The 17,744-nt window shown below is 33.9% G+C and overlaps 4 protein-coding genes and 1 long non-coding RNA gene across 5 annotated transcripts; 2 read left to right on the forward strand and 3 right to left on the reverse strand.

Moving 5' to 3' along the window:
• Positions 1 to 1,023: 1,023 nt before the first annotated feature.
• On the forward strand, positions 1,024 to 5,001 carry Mco4 (Multicopper oxidase 4). The gene is made up of 4 exons (XM_036377772.2): positions 1,024 to 1,277; positions 2,907 to 3,761; positions 3,833 to 4,572; positions 4,646 to 5,001. Exons 1-4 carry the CDS (start codon positions 1,220 to 1,222, stop codon positions 4,898 to 4,900), a joined length of 1,908 nt encoding a protein of 635 aa, XP_036233665.2. The 5' UTR covers positions 1,024 to 1,219; the 3' UTR covers positions 4,901 to 5,001.
• A 743-nt stretch (positions 5,002 to 5,744) lies between these two features.
• On the reverse strand, positions 5,745 to 6,500 carry e(y)2b (enhancer of yellow 2b). The gene is made up of 2 exons (XM_014247902.3): positions 6,286 to 6,500; positions 5,745 to 6,174 (listed from the first exon to the last, which is right to left on the reverse strand). The coding sequence occupies exons 1-2, from the start codon at positions 6,339 to 6,341 to the stop codon at positions 5,949 to 5,951; spliced, it is 282 nt and encodes a 93-aa protein (XP_014103377.1). The 5' UTR covers positions 6,342 to 6,500; the 3' UTR covers positions 5,745 to 5,948.
• A 3,188-nt stretch (positions 6,501 to 9,688) lies between these two features.
• alphaTub84B (alpha-Tubulin at 84B) lies at positions 9,689 to 12,020 on the reverse strand. Its single transcript, XM_014247959.3, has 2 exons — positions 11,860 to 12,020; positions 9,689 to 11,255 (listed from the first exon to the last, which is right to left on the reverse strand). Exons 1-2 carry the CDS (start codon positions 11,860 to 11,862, stop codon positions 9,906 to 9,908), a joined length of 1,353 nt encoding a protein of 450 aa, XP_014103434.1. The 5' UTR covers positions 11,863 to 12,020; the 3' UTR covers positions 9,689 to 9,905.
• A 935-nt stretch (positions 12,021 to 12,955) lies between these two features.
• RpS3 (ribosomal protein S3) lies at positions 12,956 to 14,123 on the forward strand. The gene is made up of 2 exons (XM_014247960.3): positions 12,956 to 13,095; positions 13,340 to 14,123. The coding sequence occupies exons 1-2, from the start codon at positions 13,066 to 13,068 to the stop codon at positions 14,042 to 14,044; spliced, it is 735 nt and encodes a 244-aa protein (XP_014103435.1). The 5' UTR covers positions 12,956 to 13,065; the 3' UTR covers positions 14,045 to 14,123.
• On the reverse strand, positions 13,018 to 13,340 carry LOC138857634 (uncharacterized). The gene is made up of 2 exons (XR_011396805.1): positions 13,224 to 13,340; positions 13,018 to 13,149 (listed from the first exon to the last, which is right to left on the reverse strand). It is a non-coding gene; the product is annotated as an uncharacterized lncRNA (long non-coding RNA).
• Positions 14,124 to 17,744: the final 3,621 nt, after the last annotated feature.

The raw sequence follows: 17,744 nt of genomic DNA on the forward strand, positions 1-17,744 counted from the left end.
TTTTTCATTTTTGTTTAACACACTTTGCTAGTATTACCAAAAGAACTCCGGTTATTTATCGTCATTTATGCCGCGAACAAGCGTAAATTTGCTTCGAAGTTTGTAACACCCAGAAGAAAGCGTCGGAGACGCTATAAAATATCATCCCATTAAATAAATCACATAAATGAGCAGCGTGATGAGCTGAATCGATTTATATAATTTTCGAATTTTAAATAGGATTTGCGTAAACGCTCCTGCCACCGAGAGCCCACCTTAGCAGCTATCATAATTTCACGCTGCATATTCCTGCATGGTATATACGATAAATACGTATCCCCCACAGCTGTATATAACTGTGTATCACCTGCCAATTGATAGAAGTATTGCAGATCAGAGGTATTCTTCAAAATTCTTGTTTGCTTTTCTCATTTCATGTTTATATGTACATATGTATGTGTGTATGTAAATCACGATAATTAAAAAATGTAAGAAGTATTCAAATTTCAATTCTACCGAAAACTGCATACACAGCCGTACTATGTCTATGTATATGCGTATCATTTTGCCAAGATAAATAATAACAAACAAGAGTGTGGTGAGATAATTTATATATATGAACGTGATGACATATATATGTACACCCAGTATGTACATATGTATATGTATGTAGTCAGTGATAACTTCAGCATCATATTTGTACAGGCTTATATTAGGACGATCTGATATCGACAACTTGTCTCTTGATTTTTAAAAAAGTTGTACCTCAAGTAAACGGATTTGCTACTAAAACAATAAATTCTGAAATTTTTATAGAAAATAAAAAACGCTAAGCAAACAGTACAACAGTAAGTTAAACGCGTAGCCAAAACAAAATATTCAATTCAACTTTATTATTAAATGGAAGCCAATGCATTACTGTTACATTACTGATAAGAAGAAACGGTTAATTGCACTTATGTAATTTTAGCCTAAAATTCACAACTTCATATATTTTCAAGCAACGCATCGCAGCTATAAAAGCATCAGCTTATGGGGCGGATTGAGTAGTTATTCAAAATACGGTAACGGTATATTTATTTAAAAACGCCAACAAACATCGGCAATACGATCGCAACAGTGCCGCCGACTTGCAAATATATAATAGTGTTCATGTATACATGTGCCTATATGTGAAGAAAATTTACAAAGTCATACTAAATAATTACAATTAAAATATAAATAAATAAATGAAATCAAAATGAACCGGCTTCTAATAATTTCTTTGGTGATAAATGTATTTGGAGCGCTGTGTGAAGGTACTTCCTTTGAGGAGTTATACACATACATATACTTAGATATACGTACACAATTACTTTTTCTCTAAAAAAAAAATATTTTTAGAAAAAATACAAAAAAATATAATATATAATAGGTTATCATAATAAAAAAAAAAATTATACAATCGGTATTTTCAGTGCAAACATCTTATACATTTCTAAGTAATATTTAAATCTATTGGTTATTATTATTTGATATTGATTTCCATGCAGATTAATAATATCTGCCTGTTCGTATGGGAAATTTAACTGTAAATATTTCGGCTAAGTTATGATATTTATTATGTTGAGACTCAACGCATTCTTCCAGTCACGACATACTGAGCTCACAACTATTACCTACTTTGAGTGGTCCGATACTTTTATTAAGATATTTACTAGCGTTCGGAAAGATTTTAAAGGTCATTGATTTCCTTTGAACAGTAGCTGTACCGAATAGATAAGCATAACCGCCATATCATTTTGTAAATGAAGAAAATCAAGCCGATCGTTTGCAATTCAAAACCACTGAGCTTATTTCCGTCAACAAAAATCCTTAAAAAGCCTCCACACAAAAATCCAACAGCAATTCAAAGGCTTCTTTATATTAGTAGATTGTCTATTGAAAACTAAGATACAAATCAGAAAGAAGTAGATCGGTCAATATAATCTACGTATATGGAAATATAATATAAGCTGGTGTTTATAAACGCTTTACTCTCGATATTGTACAAGTATGTATCTTACTCCAAGAACTTGGTGACTCAGGCACATTAGCCGCATTTAAGCGGTTATTGGAAATTCAGGGCTTCAAAAAAAAAAAATTATATTGTCTTATTTAATTCTACTCTCTAGAATATTGTCTTAAATTCTCAAGTTGATCCCAATTGTTTTGAGGTACAGCTTTGAAAAGTTGCGCGCTCGAGGTTAGCTTTGTAGTCACTAAAAATTTTAAACGCGTTTTTCTCCAAACTCTGTTTTCAAAGTCGGTTGTCAAGATTACTCGCGTACTACTCAATCGATCATAATGGAATTTTAAACAGGTCTTCAAAATATCCTTTACAAGGTCTTGAATTCAATTACAATTATCTACTTTCAATTAAAATTATTTAAAACAAAAAAAAAACATCGAGAAATTTTCACTAAAATTTGCATGTTTTCATAAAAACGTCTGCCAATAATACAATTTTCACTTTATTTGTTTTTTCTCCTTCGAATACTTAGTTAATGGTCTTAGTTCAAGCACGTATCTTTTTTTTTTTTTTTACTTTTGATGATCCTGTCAGTAGTTCTGCTGTCAACGCGGAAGCACCCTTTTTCCGAGGGACTGCCGAAAATGACGCCGTAATAACCGAGTTTTCCATATTTTCCTTTAAAAATTTTACAAAGTCTTTATCAAATATGTATCTTCGGGATGAATAAAATATTTCATTTTTTTTATGAAAAAAATATTATTGAAAATATGTTTGTGGTGTTTTTTCTCGACAAACTCCATGTAACCCCTTAAAAACTATGTAAATGATAATGGTCGGTAGATTCATAAATATTATTTACTGCGCATGATCGGCTTAGAGCACTTGAAACACTCGAAAGTAATTTCAAAAATCATCTTTTCTTCCTTATGCCAAGCCTACCTTAGCAAATATGAGCAGATGCTGCAGCTCTTTCCACAGCCCGCGTATGCAGAGGCCAAAGCTTGGCCCAGCGGTAGCTTTAGAAATTTCGCTGATCACCCTTGCAAACGCACGTGTCGCGCAGATCAGTCGATGACATGCTACTACTACTTCGTCGTGCATTACGACGATACCTTTAATCCGAGTTGTGAGCGTTATCTCGAACAACAATTTCGCTTTAGGGTTGGTGGGCGTGAGTACATCGACACATATGCCGTGCGAGATTTTGATGGCTTCGACGATTGCAAGTATGCGGATGGCGTAAAGACGGAAGTTATGGTTGTTAACGGCCAATTACCAGGCCAAACGATCGAAGTATGTCAAGGTGACACGATCGTCGTAGATGTTATCAATAGCATGCATGACATCACCACTATACACTGGCATGGCTTGCATCAGCGGCAAACACCGCATATGGATGGTGTGCCATATATTACGCAATATCCAATTGAACCCGGTCAAGCGTTTCGTTATCGCTTCGAGGTGGATCATATCGGCACACATTGGTGGCATAGTCATGTGGGACATCAACGAGGTTTCGGCATAGCCGGCGCGTTGGTGGTGAGACAACCAAAAGCGGAGGATGTACATGCGTCTCTATATGACTTTGACTCCTCGGAGCACACAATCATGCTACAGGATTGGATATATAATCAAGAAGACTTAGTGCCGCAGAGTATACTAATTGATGGTGTTGGACAGAAAATACCAACAGTAAATGGTAGCAATCCGACAAAAACGACGCCAACGCTTTACGCAACCTATTCTGTCGTGCGGGGCGGCAGATATCGCTTCCGTGTAATCTTTAACGGTGAAAGAAAATTAATTATCACTTTTTTTTTTATATGTAAGTCTTTTCGTTTATTTTCAAACCCTTCACAGGTATAGCCAATTGCCCGATAAGCGTGAGCATCGACAATCATGAACTCGTCGTCATTGCCAGTGACGGTAATGACATTGTACCCGTAAAGGTGAGCAAGATCACATTGAATGGCGGCGAACGTTTCGACTTTGTCTTGCACGCCAACCAAGCAGTTGAAAACTATTGGATACGCGTTAAGGGTTACAACTTTTGCAAAATTAATCAGTTACATCAGGAGGCAATATTGCACTACGAGGGTGCCAAGCGACGTACACTACCCAGAGCGAAAGTGTTCTATGACTACGAACCTTATGGCAAGGAACTGAATACCGTCGATAAACCACCCAACAATGATGAAAATCTAATTACAATTGTCGATTTGAAAGCATTGGAGAAACGTTCGGTACTGGCGCCCGTTCCACAGCACACCTTTTACACCAGCATGACCGTGCGCACCAAAAATCAGTTGCTCTTTCAGATGGACGATATCACATTTACAATGCCTTCACGCGTCTCTCTGCTACAATCACGTAATCTAGGTATTGGCCAATTCCTCTGCAACAAAACCCAACAAGCTGCAATGGGTTTGGATTGTCGCAATCGTAATTGCAAATGCGCGAATGTGATCGAGGTGCCGGCTTTTAAGGATGTCGAATTCGTGATTTCAAGCACCACCGAAACGGCGCATCCCATTCACTTGCATGGCTACACATTTCGTGTGGTGGGCATTGGCGTACTGGGAGTTGATCGCATTCAAAACGTGAGTAAAATAAGCAGCTTTGAATTTCCACCACATTTACATACATACTTGCATATATGTGTAAACTTTACAGATCGAAGAGATTGATCGTCGTACTCCATTGCCGCGTCGGGAGCGAGGCGCACCACTTAAGGACACTGTACAGGTACCAGCCTACGGTTATACAATACTTCGTTTCTATACGGATAGCCCTGGTTATTGGATCCTGCATTGTCACATATCGACGCACTCGGAGATGGGTATGGCCGCAGTGTTGCGCGTTGGTGTACACAAAGAAATGAAGACGTGTCCGGTGAGCAACTGTGGACTTTGTAATTCCGTGTTCTAAGGCGAAAATCATGAGAATCTCCAGTATTATTATTTTTTACCTGAAGGAAAGAGATATATACATACATTTACATCAATAAAACTAATAATTAAAGAACATTATTATACGTTTTTAAGGACTTCACAGATAATTTTATAGCTGTAACAGTTATGTCGAATATGACTAGTGTATACATACATATGTATATAATATATGATGTTAGACGAATGGTTTGAAATGATGTTAATTCTGTACCAAGAAAATGTGAGCAGGCGCTCTATCTGCGAGTTTAAAATGGTCTGAAGTCGGCGGTTAAAAACATGTCAACAATTTTAACTTCAGATGTCGGAAACGCATTTAAAGCAAATAAAATTTAATATGCGCTGTTTTGAAATACATCTTCTGAGTTTGGAATTTCACCCGAAAAAAATAACTAAATTCGTTTTGAGCGTCAGCTTTATTTAACATATGTATGTACATGTGTGTATGTAAGTTGCTACCGTACACCACTCTTCAGATAGTTCGCTATGTTCGGTCGACTGGCCGATTATTACATTTTTTACTCCCCAAAGCAATATTTCAGAAACATACCCAAAAAATATGAATGAGTTGGCAGTCGTTGGCCAGATAAATATCCGGGACCGTTCCGTTGTCGAAGACTCACGTTCGTGTGAAAATATTTCAACGCAATTATAAATTATGTAAAGTTAGGTTGGCTAAAAAAATAAAGCTGCTGACGTCAAACCCTTTTTACGCTTATAAATCCGCACGTCTTCCTCCAAACAAAGAAGGCTTGTAAGGCAACTCAAAAAAATATACACTTAATAAAAATATCATATACAGCAAAACATAAAATCCAGCTTCATCAATTTTGTACACACAAATATTTGTTTATTTAAATATTAAAGGAGAGTTCACATAACACGTATAGAAATTGTGATATTAAAAACATAATCCTTTGACTAAAAATTATATGATTCTCTAACAGTATTATCTGCATTTTTTGTATATATGTATGTTTGTATAATTAAAATAGTTGATTCACGCCAGCTCCATCTTTAACTTCCATTTACAAATCGATACCTTCTTGTGCAGCTAAAATTGCCTTAATCTTCATAAGTAGTTCTTTTTTTACTGCATCGGGAACAGAGGCACGAGCGCGTGGTGTAACATCAGCAATCAATTGCTCAACTTTTATGTTGTTGCCTTTCTCCTTGATTATATTACGGCACATCAGACGCACCTCATCACGCCAACCACACTCAGCCAAACGATTACATAGCAAGTCTTTCAACCTAGTACAACAAATACGCATTAACTCAATTTTATTTTTATTCTGCATTGTAATGTACCGGTAATAGCAGAGATTAATAGACAGTTCAAGAATTATGTTCTTTTGTACTTACTTGGAACGATCACCACTAAGGATTGTAGCCTGATCCACAGTCTTTGTTAATGTCATGTCAGTTAGTAAATAATATAAAAATTTGATATTATTTTCGAAAATATTGCAAATATGACCGACTGCTTGTATTATCTCAAAAATATTTTGCCTTTACTTTGGTTCTTGCAAATTGTTTTATGCCGTAGTACGGTTTTGTTTACAACACAGAATAAGTCACAAGTCGACGAAAATGTGCACAAAACAAAAATATCGATAAATCTTTTGATAAGATGTAGTGGATTTGGGGATTTATAGAAAAATAAACATTTTTTTCAGATATTGTGCTATTATGTAGGAAATTTTAGTATATTTTATGTAGTATTTGTCCAATTGCCGTATAAAAAACATATACACAAAGATCAATGACTAAAATAGTAAAGTGTATGAAATACAAATTTTAAATGCCAAAACTCCGGTGGCAACTTCTGTCGGTAAGGCAGTTCATTTACTACTGAATTTTATGCACTTTGCTATAGCTCTCTTCCCGAACATGAATGAAATTAATATTGACTGGATTAATAGCGGAAATTTGAGATTTAACACGATAACAGTTATGAAAAAAGAAAAAAATGTTAATTACATTTCATTTCCATCTTGTTTAATGTCCCAACTTTTACTGTACATATATTTGAACTACAAATAAAAAAAACTTGAAATAGCTGATTTATTCATAACTGTTATTAAATTTGAACTAAATGAAAGTTTCTCATGCTTCCAAGAGAAAAACTAATGTCTAAAGCATTTGTATGAATGTATGTATATTAATTTAGTTCCAGTATTTTCAATACAATTATAAGCACGATCCCCAAATTCAGTAAAGTTTAAAGTTTAATGCCAGGTATAATTTACAAAATTGAGTATTTGCATTCATTCAATTGAACATATGTTGCTAATTTGCCACAAAAACAGCAGTGATCCATGAAAACAGTAACACATATTCATATAAATAAATATAAGTATATATATACACACATACATATGTATATTAATCAGACGATCAATGTTGAATTTGCAGAAGTGAGTAGCTGTATCCGCTCACACAGCATGGATTTGAGCCGGCCTCCGCAGTAGCCATACTTGGTAACTTTTCAGAAACTAGTTTCCATATACTGTTGAGTATTTTATTACATCTCCATATACATGTGTATATGAATGCATGTGTGTATGACAAAATTTTTTTGGTGTGGCTTTGACTTTAAATGGTAGAGAATTTTTTCTTGCATCACTGGCCAGTTGATGTGGTTTGTAGTACTCACCCAATAATTTCACCCATTTTTAGCCGCTCCTAAGTACATATACGTATGTATGTACATATTTATGAACATATGTAAGTATATTCAAGTTTTATACAAGCATATCTACAAACATTTGCGTTGATCTATTTTCGCTGACGTCGCCATCTTAATAAATGTATTTTGAAAGATGGAGATGTAAGCTGTATTTTAGGCTCTTCAAAAATGGAAATACTTTGAGAGAATGCTGTGCAATCAACTAACTGCACATCTGTGTATATATAGACTACTAATTTAGTTGTCTGTATGCATGTAGGCACCTACCTTTCACGACTTTTACTCGTTGAAGTTGAAACAAACCAAAAATTTAATAAGTTAATGAACGAAAATGACAGATGTTCGCTTTTAGCAAAATTTCTAAATTGTTATATAATTCTTTTACTAAGATACCGTTGGAAAGTAAAATAGATGTTTACAAATTTTCCAAAGAGCTTAGTTAAGTAAGTAAATTTGTATGTATGTAGATACATATTACATACATACGTATATCTATTTAATGGCGAACATTTGCAATTTAAAAATTGGATCAACACTATTACAAAAGTTCAGTCCTTTACTACCGGATTAATCAGTTTCAATATCCTGCTTTAATTTTTGTGTCATTTATTGATATTATAGTTTTATAAAGATATAAACACTATGTATATAGTATATCAGTGTATTATGATAGTAATTTCAATATAAATTATAGATTTTGGCAAATCAATGTATGTATGTCAGAAGGTATTATTATAAAAAAAAAGGTTTATTCTTCTATCATATTTACTTGTTGTATTTTCGTTAATTTGGTGTTTTTGAATTACTTCTGCACAAATGACCACTTGCATTTTAAATACTTACGTATGTACATACATATGTACATAAGTGCACACCCAAAAACCTCGCTCAACACATTTACAATGAATGAGGAAAAAATATTGATTTTTTAAAGGGCGAACACTGCGTTGGAAGGATAATGCGGCAAACAGAGAATCCAATGAGTCATGCTTATATATGTATGTATATGTAATATAAGGACGGGCTACCTAGCGACAGTTGTGCAGGGTATATGTGAAAACATATAAACGAAATCAACAAATGCTTATGTATGTATGTATATTCTTGTTATCTGCAAAGCGAATAAGGGTGTATTTCATAGATACATACCAACGTGCGTTATTGAACAAACCGTTACCTACTTTAATAACATCGCCCTGTGTATAACAAAAAAATGTGGAAGTATTATATATGTATGTATGTATGGCTGTATATTTGTATGCACTTCTGTATGTACTACATAACTTTGCAGCTGGCGATAAATTACTATTTCCAACAAAATATATAAAATGTAATTTCAAAAGTCTACAATATTTTTATTTACATATGTATTGTACATATATATATATATCTATATATATAGATATATGAGAATACAAAATAATAACATTTAAGCTCAACAACATTATAGCTTATTTGGAAATCTACATTTCTCAACTCAGCCAACGCTTTGATGATGATGATGTCATGTGCGCATAAATACTTCACGTTGGTGTTGTTATAATCATGCGATGTAGTCACCAATGACGATGTCGACAGCGTTGTTTTCAATTTAACCAAAATAAAAATCAATCTCAACATACTTATGTACATACTAGTTATAAGAGTACATAACATTATTATGTACATACATATATGCACAATCTTCAAAAACCTATTCACAACAAACTGAATGGCTCCCAAATAGCAAACAAACGTAGCAGGGGAACTAATTACAGAAACTTATTTTTGGACCATAATGAGATCACTGATAATCGCATTATGAAGTTGCAGTGCATGAATATAATAGCAAAGTAAACCATAAATGACTATCTAGAAAGCAGCTAAATTAAATGTGCCGGCGTAGAAAGCGTGAAATGCATTTAGACCTACAAACACAACGCTATAAATACCTAGTATTTCGGGGGCATTGAACTTAGGCGCTGGGAAAAAGGTAGACGACTGGAGATGTTTGCAGCTCCTCACTTAAATCTTCAAATACACAATTACCTTAATACTAGTTTCTATTTACCCCACCCATTTGAATTGAAATACATATTTTTGAACTTCAAATGCAATTTTCATTTAATTTACTCTTCTTTTTTAGTATTCTTGTGCATGTTTCTTTTTCAATGTTCAATTTTTTTTTGTATATTATAATCGTCAAAAATTATTCGTTTTACTCCTTGATTCGAACATCAGTTTTGTTCAACTTAAACAAAATAAATTTTCAGCAATGGGTATGCTTCTTTCAATACGCTCTTCATTCCGTTGTTTAATATTCTTCAGCACCTTCACCTTCACCGTCACCAGAGTCCATACCGACTTCCTCGTAATCTTTCTCGAGGGCAGCCAAATCCTCACGAGCTTCGGAGAATTCACCTTCCTCCATACCCTCACCGACATACCAGTGCACGAAAGCACGCTTGGCATACATCAAATCGAATTTGTGATCCAAACGAGCCCAGGCCTCGGCAATGGCTGTGGTGTTGGACAACATGCAGACAGCGCGCTGCACCTTAGCCAAATCGCCACCAGGCACCACAGTAGGTGGCTGGTAGTTAATACCGACTTTGAAACCAGTGGGACACCAATCCACGAACTGGATGGTGCGCTTGGTCTTGATGGTAGCAATGGCGGCATTGACATCCTTGGGCACAACATCACCACGGTACAACATACAACAGGCCATGTATTTGCCGTGACGTGGGTCACATTTCACCATCTGGTTGGCAGGTTCGAAGCAAGCGTTGGTGATCTCAGCAACAGACAATTGCTCGTGGTAAGCCTTTTCAGCGGAAATTACAGGAGCATAGGTAACCAGTGGGAAGTGAATACGTGGGTAGGGCACCAAGTTAGTTTGGAATTCAGTCAAATCCACATTGAGGGCACCATCGAAACGCAACGAAGCAGTAATAGATGACACAATTTGGCCAATCAAACGATTCAAATTGGTGTAGGTAGGACGTTCAATATCCAAGTTACGACGGCAGATATCGTAGATAGCTTCGTTATCAACCATGAATGCGCAGTCCGAATGCTCCAGTGTTGTGTGTGTGGTCAAAATCGAGTTATATGGTTCGACTACAGCAGTCGACACTTGAGGGGCTGGGTAGATAGCAAATTCCAGCTTTGATTTCTTTCCATAATCGACGGAGAGACGTTCCATCAAAAGGGAAGTGAAACCAGAACCGGTGCCACCACCGAAGGAATGGAAGATGAGGAAACCTTGCAGACCAGTACATTGATCGGCCAATTTGCGGATACGATCCAAAACCAAATCGACGATTTCCTTACCAATGGTGTAGTGACCACGGGCATAGTTGTTGGCAGCGTCTTCCTTGCCAGTGATCAACTGTTCAGGGTGGAACAATTGACGGTAGGTACCAGTGCGGACTTCATCAACTACAGTGGGTTCCAAATCGACGAATACGGCGCGAGGAACATGTTTGCCGGCTCCGGTTTCGCTGAAGAAGGTATTAAATGAATCATCACCACCGCCGACAGTCTTATCAGAAGGCATCTGGCCATCAGGCTGGATACCGTGCTCCAAGCAGTACAATTCCCAGCAGGCGTTACCAATCTGGACACCAGCTTGACCGACATGGATGGAAATACATTCACGCTGTTGAAATATAAAAAAAATAAATAAAGGAAATATTTATTAGTTATCGTAGTTGGACCAAATTTAGCTATAGTCGGTGGGGAAAGCATATTAGCGTAAAGGTGAAAATAATTTTTCAATGAAATAATATTTTACTACTTTACGATAAAGTAACTAGTCTCAATTCTAAAAATAATAAATTTCTCTATGAATTAGTGCTCATTCGCTTCCGGAAAAACGAGTTCGGCAGTACATTTTTTCTTTAAGACAAAATGACGTAGCTCAATAACGCCGCAGTCAGCGTCGACGTTTACTGCGTTGGGTGCGGTCACCGGCCCACGGTATATAAATGTTAATGGTCAGATTTCTCCTATGAACAAAATCTGGTTTTAATCTTCCCTTTTAAGGTTTTAACATACTTTTAAAGATTTTCCAATCGATAAATTTTCGCTTATATATTTACTTTTCTAGTATTTTTGCTAACGTCATCAAATCACGTTTTCTCTCTTGCAGTAATCACTACACTTTTCTTTAATTTTCACCAATACTCCAACATCCTTTACTTTAATTCGATGTGAACTTTTACAATTTTCTTTAAACTTTTTTAGATTATTATTTAACTTACCATTTTGAGTTTTTAGTTTTAATAATACACACAAGAAATCACAAAGAGATTGGACAATCTAAGTTATCGACGTTCGGATTAGCCGGTTATGAAGCTTACCAAACTGATATCGAATGAGTCAAAAATTTTCCTGCAACTTCTATTTATACGCTCAACAAAACGATGACGCCGCCTACTATGCGTCGTTTTTCTCGGCCGACATTTTCGTTCAGTGCCAATTACTTCGTTAAGTTCATTCGTAGAGGTTGGTACTAGAGCTGTGTTTCTCAATATTTTAGATGTGTTTCATGAATTTATTGATTTTTACCCAAAAATCTTCTTAGTTGTTACATTTAATGAAAACGTAAAAATAATTAACATACATTCATTAAATTAAATTCTAAGATAAAATTTAAATTGCCATGAATTAGTTTACGCCTACGTAGAGATAAAATGGCAGTAATTGCATTTACTATAGTGAACGCAGAGAACGTATACATTCGTGGGTGTAGCTCAATGAGCACTTCAAAGCCAAACATGGAAATACAGTTTTCACAAAGTAAACAATAAGCAGAGAACCTAAAATATACGTATAATAATGATATACGTTCTCTGCAATAAGGAAGGATTTAACATTTCCTAATAAAATCAGATTAGCTCAAAATATTGTACAAATGGATTTACTAAGTTTATTAAGGTTGTTATTGTCTAAAATATTCGAAAATATAAGGGATTATCTGTCAAAAATATGTCTATTCTCAAACATCTTTTTTATTCTATCTCTGAATGCATTTTTCCATTGATTATATTTTCTTAGTATTTGTCAGGAATTCTGAATAGTTATAATCTTGTTACACAAATGAAAATAATTTATATTAAATAATTGTACCGGGTTGTATGCTAATTCAGTCTCGAAAAGGATTAATCCCCGAAAACAAGCCCCATTTACCATTTGATTATATATTTTTTTGGCACTTTGAGAGTATCAAAAATAGATATTCATTCAAAAGAACTGAAAATTTTCTATTTAAATATCATTAAAATATTTGCATTGTTTAAAGAAAAAGTTTTTTTTGTACAATACATCACTGTTACTCAAAATTTATCGATAATTTTTACGTTTACTCAACGATAATGCAGTTCTATTTAACTGCAATGTGGCTGGTAAAGCGGTGCGTCTTTCTTTCTGTTTGACCACGTTCCGTGCGAGACGTTTTTTAATACAAAATGAGCCTTAATATCTCGAAAAAGCGCAAGGTAACCAAAAGAATATGATTTTATAGACATTATTACGTTGAACTTTTGTTAATCCTATTCAGTGTTGAGAGAAGTAACGTTAAAAATGATTATTGGTGTTAATATGAATAAATTGCATGAAAACTAACCTTAAAGTGCAAACGTCAACTGGGTGGCTCCTATTGTTTTCAACAGATAATTATTTTGTTTAAAATGATGAATTATTGTGCTTTATTAAACAATAATTTTGTTGTTTACTTTTTAGTTCGTTGCCGATGGCATGTTCAAGGCTGAATTGAACGAGTTCTTGACTCGTGAGCTCGCCGAGGATGGTTACTCTGGAGTTGAGGTCCGCGTTACCCCTGCTCGCACTGAAATAATCATCATGGCCACTAAAACACAACAAGTGTTGGGTGAGAAGGGTCGTCGTATTCGTGAGCTGACCGCTATGGTACAAAAGCGTTTCAATTTCGAGCCTGGTCGCATCGAATTGTACGCCGAGAAAGTGGCCACTCGTGGTCTGTGCGCTATTGCACAGGCTGAGTCTTTGCGTTATAAATTGACCGGAGGTTTGGCGGTGCGTCGAGCCTGTTATGGTGTATTGCGTTTCATTATGGAATCGGGTGCCAAGGGCTGTGAAGTCGTTGTGTCCGGTAAATTGCGCGGTCAACGTGCCAAGTCAATGAAATTCGTTGACGGTCTGATGATCCACTCTGGTGATCCATGCAACGATTACGTTGAAACAGCTACCCGTCACGTATTGTTGCGTCAAGGTGTTTTGGGTATTAAGGTGAAAATTATGTTGCCCTACGATCCCAAGAACAAGATCGGCCCCAAGAAGCCACTGCCCGACAATGTGTCGGTTGTGGAGCCAAAGGAAGAGAAGATTTATGAAACCCCTGAGACAGAATACAAAATCCCACCACCCAAACCATTGGAGGAATTGGTGGAAGTACCAAAAGTTTTGTAAATTTTTAATTTAAAAGATATGCTTTTATATAGAAAAGTAAATGTGTAAAAAAAAAATAAATGAAAAAATCAATTTGTCATTTTGAGTTTTGATAGAATAATGATGAGGAAATAAGTGTTTGTACATAAATGAAACTGCGATTTTTAATTGTAGCGACAGAAAAAATGACTGAAACAGTTTCGAGGAATGGAGTCGAGTTGATAGTCCCTGGCCGGATAAAATTCCGGTTCCGTGCCGGTTACTTAGATGCGACTGTGATATGGACATACATTAGGTGTTACATTTTGAAACACAAAATGCTAAGGAATCGCCTCGCTAAGAAAATTTGTTTATATATGTTTGTATGTGGGCAGATAATTGTTTTTGGCGAAAATTTAGAAAGTAAGAAATCAATATGTACTACATAAGCCGGGCAGTTATGTTGCAGACAAATTTCAAAGAAAACCCAACTTAAGATTAGACTCTTCATATCTGTTAATTAATTTCACTTTATTATTATTTATTTTTGATGGAACTTGTTTAAACATGCAGAACACATTAAAGAGGTTTTCATGGAACGCTTAATAATATTATATATATATATATATATATAATACTTTGTAATATCAATAAATGGTTTAATGTTACATATTTAAACTATTACGAATTTATGCGTATGTGAATATGTATATTATGCAGGTGTTGTATATATGTAAGTACATTAGGTATATAAAAGTGTATTGCAGCTGGGAGAGCAATGGGCTCAGTTTGGTGTTATTAAGTTCTTTTCATATTTTAGTATGCAGGAGATATATTGTACATATGCATATGTATATATCTGTGTGATGTATATTGTATTTTATAAGCTATGTATATGCAATTGTGTGTTGGAATAATAAAAACGTCTGTGTGGCCGCATTAGTATTTATTAATATTAGTGTGTATATGTTTTTTATGTTTAACTGCTAATACATGTATGTATGTATGTATGTAACTAATTTGTGTATTCTTTGTATGTTTTATGCGCTTTTGACATACTATGTATATGTGTATGTTTGTATATATTGACGTGTATTTAAGCACACAGGTAAATACCATACATAAATATCTATATTAAATGTTATTAAATGCATATTAGTTCATTTCCGCTGCATAGCTTAGTCTTTAACAATTCATAGCTGTTGAAATCAATTAATATTATTATTTTTCTTTTTATTTTCACTTTCATGCAAATGCCGAAAGTCTTATGTGTATGTTTGTTTATGCCTTTATTTAACATCTGTTTTATAATTACTTTGCTACTAATATTATTCAAGTAGATTGTACAAATTGTTGAATTGTAAATGTTAAAGAATATAGAGGTACCACCATGAATGCCATTAAACACTTACCAACGAAGCCGAACTCATTACAGCTAAAGTAGTGCAACATTTGGGTGTCCGTTATTTCCCAAGGGTTTTTTTTTAGTTTTTTTTTGTTTTTGTAAAGCTTCATATTTTGTCTTAAAAAGGATTCCACGTAAACAAGCACCTTATTTTCAATATAAAAAGTGCCTAAATCGAATTTTCGATCTATTGCAATGAACTTTTTATGCCCAAAGCAAATAAGCCTACAACTTTAAAATATTGATATTCTAATAAAAAAAATTCCGCTTTATAAAAAATGTCCTCATCGATTTTTTCATAAATACATTCCTTTAACAGTTATACGTAGTTAAAGTTATGCAACAAGTGTACTGTGTACATATAGTACACCATGGCGTATGAGCAACACAGAATGTATAAATCACTTGCATGAATGCTCAGGTCAGTTCATGTATAATTTTAACTGTGTATAAATTTTAAAGGAATGTTTTTATGAAAAAAAAATTGTCAAGGTTTTTTGTAATGCGGAAAATTTTGTATTTGAATAACAATTTTTCAAAGTTGTAGACTTATTGTAATTATTTGTTTTTGAGATAAAAATTTTATTACAAAATATAATCAAATCATATGTTAGATACATGGGTAAAGAAATATGAGATTATAAGAACGTGCCTAATTAAATTAATAATAAAGAGCTTCTTTATGTTGGATAATGTGCTTTAGGGCAAAAACTGAAACTTCAGTGGGCGTTTGTAAAAAAAAAAAACAATTAACTTGGGAAAAAGCGGGCAGTTTAGTGCAATATATACCCTACATAAATATATATACATATGTATGTTTGTAAATAAGAGTTTTACAACAGTCAAATAACTTAGTTGCAACAATTTGCTTTAATACATTTAAATGTACATATGTATGTATGTGTATGTATATTTGCTACAAATATATTTTAGATTTTTAGACGATTTATTCAAACATTAACAAGCGAGTAACAATTTTGAAATTATAGACAACACTGATAGCCAAGCTGCTGTGACACTTTCTACAGTTATTGCAGCGAAGTGGTTTTGATTTAGATTTTTGCATTTTTGACAAGATAACAGTTATAATTTCGATTAATATACATTTTTTGTGGGTTTCTTATGAAATAATTTCTTATGAAATAATCTAAAATTGATAATATAAATTTGCACAATAATTTGCCGCTACATACATATCATATGTATGTATGTTTGTATAACAATAATGCACAAACACACATAAATGCATATATATATGTATGTATGTATGCCTACATATAAGGTAAATGCTTAGTTTAAATAAAAGTGGAAAACTAGTTATTAAGTCTTTTTTGCTTTTAAAAATTGCTAACTTTGAGATACGTATGATTTTCGTTTGCATTTCGCATTTGCACTACCTTACTTAACATAACCGACATATTTACTAGTACACATATGCATTTTCAGTTACATTTTATCTTTGCTTTTAATTTTTTGGTTCTAAAAATTATAATTATATAAATTAATAATTCTAATTGTGAAATTTAGCAGAAAAATCATTTTGTTTTTTGGAAAAACAAAAAAAAAAACAGTTTGCTAAATTAGCAAAAGCTGTAAATGTGTTAAAATCTTTAGGCTGTGGTCACAGTCGAGTTGATGTAGTTTTTCAAGTTCAAATTTGATTTCATAAAGGATCTACAATTGAAGTATGTGTCAAAAGCGTTTTTTTCTATTACTAGCTATTTCATTTCGACTATAGCTATGCCTCTGCAATGTAACTATGTCTGTATGTTTGCGTTCGTGACTTTGTTACAAATCTGTGAATATTCCTTTTTTGCAACTATTGATCAGAATTCTCGATTTTCAGCATTCGGCGAAACCAAACTAAAGCTAAAGTCTCTCAAGCTATTTTGTATTTATGGTAACTATTTTTGTCTGCAATATTTAAGGTGCTTCTGTTCAGTAACATTTCTAATCAGTTTCAAGCCAACACTTTTTTTTTTCCCATAACAGCTATGAGCCAACTTTTTATGTGTTTCGGTATTTATTAATTTTTTAAACGAAAGAAGTTGTTTTAGAGTTTTTGTAAAAGATTTCTTCGCAGAATTTATTTATAATAAAAAGTGGTACATACAAACATATTTATTATATATATGTATGCTTGCACTATACCATATGTATATATGTACAAACATATCTGTATGTGTATGGATACGTAAAATAAAAATAAAAAAAAATTACTTAATTTTTGACCATAAAAAAATTTTTTTTGTCGATGTTTTGATCTGTGGTTAGAAATAAAAAATTGCAGTAAAAAAAAGAATAACAATAAATTACTTAATTTTACACAATAGAAAA

The sequence above is a fragment of the Bactrocera oleae genome, chromosome 2 (genome assembly GCF_042242935.1).
Source record: "Bactrocera oleae isolate idBacOlea1 chromosome 2, idBacOlea1, whole genome shotgun sequence".
Taxonomy (NCBI): domain Eukaryota; kingdom Metazoa; phylum Arthropoda; class Insecta; order Diptera; family Tephritidae; genus Bactrocera; species Bactrocera oleae.

Excerpts from the sequence above, each read along its gene's own strand:
- Mco4 (XM_036377772.2), top strand. The coding sequence starts at position 1,220 with ATGAACCGGCTTCTAATAATTTCTTTGGTGATAAATGTATTTGGAGCG. Across the intron at positions 1,278-2,906 it reads ATTTGGAGCGCTGTGTGAAG|CCTACCTTAGCAAATATGAG; the intron begins GTACTTCCTTTG and ends CCTTATGCCAAG. Across the intron at positions 3,762-3,832 it reads CTTCCGTGTAATCTTTAACG|GTATAGCCAATTGCCCGATA; the intron begins GTGAAAGAAAAT and ends AACCCTTCACAG.
- RpS3 (XM_014247960.3), top strand. The coding sequence starts at position 13,066 with ATGAGCCTTAATATCTCGAAAAAGCGCAAG. Across the intron at positions 13,096-13,339 it reads ATATCTCGAAAAAGCGCAAG|TTCGTTGCCGATGGCATGTT; the intron begins GTAACCAAAAGA and ends TTTACTTTTTAG.